General features: G+C 33.1%; 1 protein-coding gene across 1 annotated transcript; it reads left to right on the top strand.

The window, feature by feature from the left end:
• The first annotated feature begins 8,826 nt into the window (after positions 1 to 8,826).
• Positions 8,827 to 10,438, top strand: LOC134713847 (complement C1q-like protein 3). Its single transcript, XM_063575123.1, has 2 exons — positions 8,827 to 8,905; positions 9,915 to 10,438. Exons 1-2 carry the CDS (start codon positions 8,857 to 8,859, stop codon positions 10,310 to 10,312), a joined length of 447 nt encoding a protein of 148 aa, XP_063431193.1. The 5' UTR covers positions 8,827 to 8,856; the 3' UTR covers positions 10,313 to 10,438.
• The last annotated feature ends 1,126 nt before the right edge of the window (positions 10,439 to 11,564 follow it).

Raw genomic sequence — 11,564 nt, 5'->3', positions numbered from 1 at the left:
CAGTTTTCCTGTCGAAGGTCGATGGTTTTCTCCGGGTACTCCAGCTTCTCCACCTCTGTGTTGACATGAAAATCAATTATAGTAATTTTAACAAATTTACTGTGTGCATAAGTAAGAATTATTCTAAATACTAAGGATTTTCTCATCCCAGGCAAAGATAACCTTAGCCATATTTGGCACCACTTTTTGGAATTATGGGTCTCCATGAGCTTGAACTTCGGCTTTCTTCAATATTTTTATCTGAGCGTGACTTGTGAGTCTAATAGAAGTCAGGTAGCTTTGATAACTATAAGCATGTCAAATATCCTACTGTTATGTTTATTTGTGTGTGTCTTTTTCCTGATTGTTCTTGCATTTATTTGTACTGTAGTCTTGTCATTTTAATGTTATTTTAACATTGCCATAAAAGCGCGAGGTTCGGCTAGTCACAAATCCAGGGTCAACCCACAATTTTTTTTCTAAATTTCTGTACCAAGTCAGGAAAACATTATACAATTGAGAAATAAATGGGGGATACGTCAAAGCGATAACAACCTGAACATAGAGCAGACAACAGCCGACGACCAACGATGGTCTTCAATGTAGCGAAATTCGAACAGCGGTATACTCCTGTTGCCTTTATTTGATACAAAAAAAATCATTTTACAAATATTTTAGGGAATATTTTTATTAACAAATGAAAATTTTGAAAATAAAAACAAATCTTATGGTACAATTAATTCACTTATCTGTCACTTCTTCCATGTACCCTGTTTTTATTGTTTATCAGGGTCACTATCCGGAAAGCGTCGGCAACAATTTCAGAATTTAATTACCTTGCGATCAACAACTTCTAACTGAAACTTCATTTTGCCGTTTATCGTTATAGATGTGTAATAAATATATCACAACGTGCATGGAATATTTTGTTTAGAATATATGCATGCATGCATTGACAGACATAAAATAAAAATCGAATTTGTTCTGCGTTTTTTCAAATATCCCAGATTTTTTAACAGATTTTGGAGTAGAATTTCAATTATTTACATTCACGATCCGATCAGAATGCTTTACCACCATTATGAATTCTTTCACGATCATTTTTCTCGATACACCGAATGGCAGCCGTGAGGGCATTTCTACACTATCCTGACCCTGGACGGTTACATACCATAATTAATTTCCCTTTTCGTTCTTTATGACATATGGATATATATTTTTTTTAATTGCACAATGTTATTTGCCCAATTTTTTGTGTGTTAAAGGAACAGTACATGTCCAAAATATATCTTATAAAACTTAATTAAACTTTTTTTTGGGGGCAGACATCATAGTCTGTTTGGCAGATTAAAGCCTACAATATGGAATGAGATTTGCTTATTGTAAAAGGTCATACGGGGATCTATTGTTCCGTAAATCTGCTTTATGTTGGACAGTTATCCCATAAGCCATCAAACTACATCTCTTGGCAAGTTTGTTGTAACATCTTATAAACTGACCTCACATAAGGTAAGCGGGGCCTCGTTGGCCAAAATAGTTACTATTGTAATCACTAACCAGTCAGTCAATTGACTATGATTGTCATTTTTCCTATCGAAGGTCGATGGTTTTCTCTTGGCACTCCAGCTTCCCTCACCAATAAAAACTTAATATTTATAGCCCAAAAGTGGCGTTAAAACACCAAACATCAGAAATCAATGACTTAAGGCAATATACACGTTGTTGGATGATATATCTGATTTTAACTCCACTTTTGTACGCGTCACACACAAGTTACAGAGTTCATCAACGCAGATATTCGTAGAATTCGACGTATTCATAAGTCTACTACATCTAAATGATTAATTCTGTAAAGATAAATAAAGGCAACAGTAGTAAACCGCTGTTCAAAACTCATAAATCCTTGGACAAAAAACAAAATCGGGGTAACAAACCAAAACCGAGCGAAACGCATTAAATATAAGAGGAGAACAACGACACACACAGAAACACTCCAAGTTGATACGACGTTTGGTCTGCCATAGATAAGTGTCATTATAATAATTAGCCGATAAATATAGGCAACAGTAGTATACCGCTGTTCACAAGTCATAAATCGATAGAGAGAAAATAAATCCAGGTTACAAACTAAAACCAAGAAACACATGATTATAAGAGGATAAAAATATAACATTATTATCAAGCATCAGATGTTCTAGTTATTCATATCGAAGAAGTACATTGACATCCAGTCGGGTCATTCCATTTTAACATGAATCCACTTTCTTTAATCAGACGGTTTAAATGTCGGAACACATATATATCCTTGGTATAAATGTAACAGTGAATTTGTATAATCAGTGATTATGTAGAATCCCTGAAAATTTCAGAGATTATGATGAATCACTGGCTAATTTAGGGATTATATATAATCACTAAAATTTTCAGGGAATATGTATACTCACTAGAAAAAACGTCAGGGATTATACATACTTACTAAAATGGAGAAATGGTTTTATTTATAAAGACAAATAATAAAGTCAAATAATTTATTTTATAACATCATATTCAAACATCATTATAAACATAAATTGTAAAATGTTAAGCACAATATATCAAAATATAAAACCCATTTTTTTAAAAGTTAGTCACAATATATTAAAAGGTTAAACACAATATATTAAAAAAATATGCTTCACATCTGTTTTAACTACAATATCCACATTTAAAAAAAAACACTATTCTTTCACATATTGAATCAGATTTAACGACACACCTAAGAGAAATAAAGTGTTCTGTAAATCTGAAGGTACACCCCCCTCCCTAAAAAAATGGAATTAGCAACCTCAGACTGGTTCAAGCAAAATACCACGCTTTTGGCCATGCGATATCCCTTTTCAGACTGTTTGTGAGCAATAGCCATCATGTTTGTCGGGTTTTCTTTTCCTTTTTTACCCTGCTATGAGAATATGACACTAATTGCCAGCTTCCTCTAAAATTTTGTTCAATTTGTCAATCCTCAGTTCTGCCTGTTTTCCATACATTTAGATGCGTAAGATCTCTCAGATTGACATTCTTGTTCATTTGGTAAAAAAAACACACAAAACAGATGTTCCATTATCTTCTTCGCCATTTGTTTTACATGTACCATAAATAACATGCTCTGTGGATTTTAATATCTTATTTGACGCTAGCTTTATTAAGCAAACAATACATGTAAAATTATTGCTATAAAGGGATTGTTGATATTATTAATTTTGAAGTCTTCAACTTTAAATGTATCTCGAAAACCTGTGTTGGTTCTATCTTTAAGACTTTTCTCTGTGTTTAAAAGTAAAATTGTTTCATCTGGCAGGGAATATGAAAGAAAAAATTATAATTTCTCTATATTATTTTTTCATCAATCACAGGATCCTTAATTTATTGACAATCCCTGAAAGCATATTAGGGAATTTGTAGAATAATTATTAAAATGTTCAGTGATTATGTAAAATCACTGGTCATTTTCAGGGATTATATATAATTACTAATGATTTTAGTGATTCTACATATTCTCTGAAAAATCAGGGATTCTACATAATCCCTGATTATACAAATTCACTGTAACATATATATGAAGTCTCCTTGTCTCTTATGTGTTTGATGTTATATTGCATTTTGTATGTACTGTTATATATTGATAAACAAGCATAATCCAATTGCTATGATGATATACATTATCTGATTTATTTAATTGATTAGATACTTCTTACATTAATAACCAACTCGATACATAATTGCAGTGTGCGTATATCATTAATTTCGGGCTTTGAATGTATGGCTTTTGTTTTATCTTCCCTAAACCGATATGGTTTTGATTACATTTAATAAGATGAAAAACGAAATCAAACACAAAATTCGTGTAAATAAACTCAGCAAAGATACCATACACTATATTAAAATTACGGTTTCACAAACATAGATTAATGACAGTAATATGCGGATAAACAAGGGCAAAACAAATTTCCGCCAAAAATACTTTTATGGATTATATTTAATAAATTTTGTTACTTCTAAAAATATATGTTGAAGAATACAAAATACAGCAATGTCTCGTTTTTTTCCTAATCTTTGCGATATGAAATACTTAAAAATAATACAATACAGTAATAGAGCTTGTGTTTAACCTTATTCTGACTGCCACCCAATTCGAAACAGATATTTATATTAGCATTGAAAACTATCGGTTATGGTTTGTCTTTCTCTAAACATTTTTTATAGATGAAGACAATAATGAAATATTGTGTCGTACGACAATATTTTGCTGAAGATATATACGGAAGATATTTCCAATAATGGACACAAATAGGAAGACAAACATGCACAAATGCTTTGAAAATTCGATACCTTAACAAAGATCTTCGCAATTAAAATCAAAATATCAAAATGCGGGTATTTTCAAAACTTCTTTGTTCGTTTGAAGGTAATGCAGTTTAATTGATCCTTCTCACAAACCCTTATATAGGCATACTATTAAAGTTTATGTGCCGATTTACTGTTACACAAGAGTCATTTTTCTAAAAACCTTAACGTTTTGTATTTGTTAGCTACAATTCATTTAAAAAAATACTAATCAATTGAAGCAAAGGCCATACTCAGAGATATTAGTAATAAGATCTTTGGATCATTCGTATCGACTTTGGTGAAATAAACTACAACATATGGTAAGAGAGGAATAGGAATTCATGAACAATTACATCAAGAAGGATAACAAGGCTAGCTAAATAAAGGCAACATTAGTATACCGGTATTCAAAAGTCACAAATCGATTAAGAGAAAACAAATCCAGTTTCAAACTAAAACCGAGGGAAATACATCAACTATAAGAGGAAAACAGAGTGAACACCAGGACCACTGACGTATAGCAAAAACAAACGCCAAAATACATAGCAACGAATGAATTGATTACAACTGGCATATTTCTGACTTAGTACAGGACTTTTTAAGAAAACAATGGTGGGTTGAACCTGGTTTTATGGCTATCCAAACCTCCCACATTAAATGACAATATTATACAATATCGCTAAAACAACAACACTGCGTTATAGAAATACAAAACAAAAACACGCTGGAACATTCATTACAGAGAAACGCACAAAAAATATAGTACTAGTAGTCGACACAACATTGCAACCACAGATCAATAACGAACATCTTACATCAACGACAGACACCTCAAACACTGACGCACTTACTTACTTAACGAGCATGCAATCTAAAACTTTATACAATCATTTTAACAGAAACAGCCTGTGAGAGAGCTTTCACGTGTTTATATTTGGATGGAGAGTTGTCTCATTGGCACTCACACCACATCTTCCTATATCTAAGACAATTTTCATGAAAATGATGGTATCAAAAGGTAATTGTGTAACTATTTGGACTACAAAGACATAACACATTAAAATTTGCATAAGACTAATCCAACCTCCATGACAAATATGTTGTTGTCCCCGCTGATAAAGCCCCAAATAACATCGTTTTTGTGTGTAAAAGTCATTACATCAACTGCTTGATAAACGAATTAAGTATTGACAATTCACTTGGAAACTCAACATATACCCTCACGACACTTACCAAAGAGGAAATCCTGGATAATCATAGGTCTGTTCTATGTTCCTTTGGAATTTCAACCAAAGATGAAGAACTGGATCTTCCATCACTGTATTGGATACCTAAACTACATAAGTGTCTTTACAAACAACGGTATATTGCTGGGTCTTCCATGTGCTCCACGAAACCTCTTTCTAAATTCTTAACATCTATGTTATCAGCAATCAAAGACGGGCTTCAAAGTTATTGTGAAATTGCCTATTCTAGAGGTGGCATGAATCAGATGTGGATACTTAAAAACTTCAAAGATCTTTAAGGGTACATACAATCTAACTCTCTTTCATCTTGTAACAGTATTAAAGCATTTGACTTTTCCACTCTTTACACAAGTATTCCACATTCCAAACTAAAAGACAAATTAAAAGAGTTGGTATTACTTTGCTTCATAAAAAAGAATGGCCAACGTAGAAACAAGTATCTTGTCTTTGGGAGGGATAAATCCTACTTTGTAAAGAATCACTCTGATTCAAACAAAAAATTCTCTGAAACTGATATTATCAAGATGCTTGATTTCTTGATTGACAACATATTTGTTACGTTCGGAGGACGTGTTTTTCAACAGACTGTGGGCATTCCAATGGGAACAAACTGTGCCCCTCTACTTGCCGACTTGTTTCTTTATTATTATGAGGCTGACTTCATGCAGGAATTTCTTAGGAAAAAAGATAAGAAGTTAGCAATATCCTTTAACTCTACTTTCCGCTATATAGATGATGTTCTTTCACTAAACAATTCAAAATTTGGTGACCATGTGGAACGCATCTATCCCATCGAACTAGAGATAAAGGATACTACAGATACAGTTAAGTCGGCTTCATATCTTGGCTTATTGACAATGAGGGTCGGTTGAAAACAAAACTTTACGCCAAAAGAGATGATTTCAGCTTTCCAATTGTGAACTTTCCATTTCTAAGTAGCAACATTCCAGCAGCACCTACATACGGGGTATATATCTCCCAATTGATACTATATTCCCGTGCTTGCATTTCCTATCATGATTTTCTTGATACAGGGTTGCTGCTTACAAGGAAACTATTAAACCAAGAGTTCCAAATGGTGAAATCATTCCTTCGTAAATTTTACGAACGCCATCACGAGTTGGTTGACCGTTATGGAATAACCGTTTCACAAATGATATCGGATATGTTCCTTACGTCGTAACTACAATCCCCTTCCCTTTCATGAATGTGACCTACCAAATTAGACTATTTACCGGATTTGTAATCACATAAGCAACACCACGGGTGACACATGTGGAGCAGGATCTGCCTACCCTTCCGGAGCACCTGAAATCACCCCTAGTTTTTGGAGGGGTTCGTGTTGTTTATTCTTTAGTTTTCTATGTTGTGTCATATGAACTATTGTTTTTCTGTTTGTCTTTTTCATTTTAAGCTATGGCGTTGTCAGTTTGTTTTAGATTTATGAGTTTGACTGTCCCTTTGGTATCTTTCGTCCCTCTTTTATCCAACCAAAACCATAACAGAAACATAAAAAAAACAAGAATGTTGGATCCAGAAAATACTAAGACAAGTCGTAAAGCAATGCAAATTCACCATCGTTATAACAGACATATTAGGGAATAGGTAACGTTCGGTACTTAGCAGACATACGACATAGATGTCAAATCACAATCTCAGAGTTGGACATGTCGTTAGTTAGTTTAGACACAGACACATTGTATAGATCAACCAATTCGCGAAGGTGTCCGTACAATTAATGGAGTGTCATTTAATACCTCATAACTCTGTTGGATTAGTTTCTGGATAAGGCGCGCACTCCTTTACACGAAGTCAGTAAAGTGTGATAATGCACAAACATAACTTTTCAATACACCATGCGACGGAGCAGAGGGTGTGTCACTGCTGCGAAATTGGTAATTAATAATTCAAAAGTTGAAATCATCCCGTTTGTCGTAGTGTGAAGTCCATTTGTGTCAATATAGAGGAAAATATAAAACAGTCCATCTTATGTCAGTAGTATCCTTAATTTCAAGGTTACTGAGCTGAAAGTTCTGACCAAAATATGGATTTTTCAGTGAAAATGTGAAAGTGAAAAAAAAATTTCAAGGTGCTTTTTCTTTTTGTCTTTAAGAAGATTCTGAATGAATTCTGCTTCATACGTCTACATTAATAGGTCAGCCAGAAGAGGTGAACACTTAGTACCAATTGGAATACCGACCGTCTGTCAGATTATCAACCTTATAAGATATACTTGTGAATCAGGACATCGTTATCTTTATCACTTGCATTTCTTAAGAATAATAATATCACGTTAAAATTATACATGAGCTAGTGTAAAAAAAACTCTTTTTGCAATATTTCAACATTGAAAATTATATTACACTTCGAAATGGAATCAGCTGAAACACATGATATATGCGTGACAAAATGTAATTATTGTATCAGATTACAGCGATTTTACATACCATATCATATAAAAAGGACAAACGAAAGAACACAATTCATAGACAAATCTTGACAAGTAAAATGGTTTCTTCGACTCTTGTCATTTTGTTACTGTGTGCAAATGTTGGAAAAGCATTGTCGAGTTGTTATCCAGGTAAGAATACAAATATGTAAGATATTGACATAATTTTTAAAGCACTATTGGTAATGAGATATAGTGCGCGTTATTTCTGTCTTGTGATACATCTGCTGTAAGTATTCAATATACAAGAACTTGACGATAGGTAGATGTGAAGTATATGCTCAGATAATGCTTGATACATAATGACAATAATGTCAAATTTGTAGTACCGCGTCTACTTGATATTGTTGTCAAAACGTTTGACCCACTGGTTCAATCAATAACTATTTACTTTTATCCCGTATGACTCGGCATTTTTCTTGGTACATGTAAAAATTTATCACAAAAGAAATGCATGTAGTGGTTGTGGTTGATTGTATTGAAATCTATCACACTAGTAATTGTAAATTATTTGTGTGCTTCTACAAGTCTCTTCGGTTCTTATACAACCTTGGATTTCAAAGATTCGACATTTGAAACATGATTATTTTTATTTCAATTAGTGAGCTACATACAGATTTGGAACCTGGACGTGTTGAATTATAGTGAAACTAGACACGGGTAATTTGAAAATTGTTCCGAGTCAATAATGTAGTGCCTTTTGTTGTAATGGAAAATAAGGGCTTTTATAGCGTTTTTTATGTATCACTCAGTTTGAAAAATTCTCATGTAACTTTTACTTTTGGAAAAACCACATGCGTGACAGAAGACCTTCTGCATATGATTATAAGAGTTGTGCCTACTATAAACGATTCATACTCAAAGACTGGTAAATCAACCTTAAAGTTAATACGATATTATGATAGATAGTGTTGCCTTTAATCATGAACTGTTAACAATGTTCCTTTATGACAAAACGTAATAAGATTATACAAAGTGTAAAATTGTATCCAAACACAACTTGCGAGTCTTATGATGACAATCTGACTTACTGAAATCATAAGCTGGTTTTATTGAGTTAATACAACGTTCAGTAGAAACAAGATCGTAACCATTTGGTTCATGTTTAGATCAAATTTAAATTGCTTCGTATCATCATCTTACTTCCAGATAATCTTTTTTATTAGTTGAACAAGGTTTATAACGTTGTCCAAATATTCATACCCTTATCCTTTTGTCTTTAGTTTTGTGGATAGTGCTTTTATTGGTCATCATACCACGTCTCATTATTTCTATGTCTGTATAATCAAAAATGTTTTGTGGATAGTGCTTTTATTGGTCATCATACCACGTCTCATTATTTCTATGATAAATAATCAAAAATGTATATGTCTTGTTATTGTGTTGAAAATTGCGGTAAAGGAATATTCATATGTTAAGTAATGAGAGGTTCGAATTAATAAATGTGGCACTACTTATTTACACTTTGAGAGGTTTAACATCAATATTTTAAATATGATATAAGTCCTTTACACGTTGTAAGGGAAAGAAGTAACTTTCTAATTACAAGCAAAAACTTAAAAAATTATACTCAACTGCCCCAATTTTACAGCACCAGATATGATTTTTTGACAATGAAATTCTCTTCAGTGATGCTCGTGACCAACAGTTTGAATTCCAAAACCTCTTTCTTAAAAGTTAGAAGATATAAAGAGCTATTAAACGTCAATGGGTGAATCAACTAAATGAAATTCTTAATACGTGATTTGCTGTCATATTTCTTCTGTCAACAAAGGAATAAACTCAAACGACACAGATGCTCTTTTACAAATATTTAAACAATATAAGGAATGTGCACCAATGAAAAAAGATGCTGATATAGTTTTGGGTTTTTTTAGATCTAAAACGAAGACCAACATTTTTTGCATCATTAAAGCCATCACAACCTCTGGCCAGTATAAAGGACATTGTAAAGTTTAATGATGCAAAGATCAATATCGGAGGAGGATATGATTCTAGAACAGGAATATTTACTGCACCATGGAGTGGAATCTATATTATTTCCAGCACTATTATGGCTCTTCGTGGCGGTGATGTTCATTTTCAGCTAAACAAGAACGACCAACTTTATACAGGAGGCTATGCTACCAAATCGTATTATGGAGCTCAAACAATAAACTCACTCGTCGATCTTAGGAAAGGAGATAAAATGTACATTAAACACAGAATTGGTGCTTCCCAAACTGTGTATGGAGAACACTTCTCTACATTTTCTGGTTATCTTTTGTCCGAGTAATAAAATTTACTGTTCTCGATATTCTATTCACATTTTTAGAACAAACATGTAGTTCATTTTTATTTAATACTGAATTCTTTGAAACTCGGTCTAATATGATCGTCGAATAAAACTTTCCTATCTTTTGGTTGTTTTATAGAGGCATAAACACAAACTGCAGTTTACATGTATTTTTTTTTTAGCTCTGATACAAATACTGTCTTAACAGGCATTATAATAGGTAATTTTGTATGTGTCGTGTTCAATTAATCTTTCACATAAGAATTCAAGAGTGTCGAGGTTGTATCTACATTTCACGGGTGCCCTGTTTGAATGAAACAGTTCTCTCATGTTATCTTATAAAATTGAAAATGGAAATGAGGAATGTGTCAAAGAGACAACAACACGACCGTAGAAAGAACAACAGCAGAAGGTCACCAACAGGTCTTTAATGTAGCGATAAATTCCCGCACCCGGAGGCGTCCTTCAGCTGGCCCCTAAACCTATATATACTAATTCAGTAATAATGAACGCCATACTAATTTCCAAATTGTACACAAGAAATTAAAATTAAAATAATACAAGACTAACAAAGGCCAGAGGCTCCTGACTTGGGACAAGCGAAGAAATGCGGCGGGGTTAAACATGTTTATGAGAAGTCAACCCTCCCCCTATACCTCTAGCCGATGTAGAAAAGTAAACGCATAACAATACGCACATTTAAAATTCAGTTCACGAGTCTGATGTCAAAAGATTATAAATCATAGATACCATAATAAATTCACATGTGCACCGTTACATACTAATTCCTAATCCTGAAAACTATAAAGTAAGCTAAAGGGACATAGTAGTAACTAAGAATTTACGATAGTTTTGAATTCACTTTATGCAATTTGATATACTTTCAAAATTTTTGGTTCATATTAAAGCTGTAGCAGTATTGGCTTGCCTTCCCAAACATCTAAGATCAGACTGGGTCTGCGTTGCTGAGTCTTGTTTTCTTTCAGTCATTTTTCTTTTTTTGCCATACCAATGTCAGTTCGTTCTAGACTTATGAGTTTGACAATATCTCGGAATTTTCTGTCTCTTCTTTAAAGGATACAGAGCTTATGACAACATAGCACAAGATTAAGCGAAATAATCTGCAATTCATATTTGAAAATAATCATATCCACAATTGTTGTTATCCCAAAATCAACAACGTATTTATGACTAAATATCAAACTGTATACATTGTATTATAAATGCATCTGGTTTGACAATAAAGGGCTTA

The sequence above is a fragment of the Mytilus trossulus genome, chromosome 4 (genome assembly GCF_036588685.1).
Source record: "Mytilus trossulus isolate FHL-02 chromosome 4, PNRI_Mtr1.1.1.hap1, whole genome shotgun sequence".
Lineage (NCBI taxonomy): Eukaryota > Metazoa > Mollusca > Bivalvia > Mytilida > Mytilidae > Mytilus > Mytilus trossulus.
This window is presented reverse-complemented; position numbering and strand designations above follow the sequence as displayed.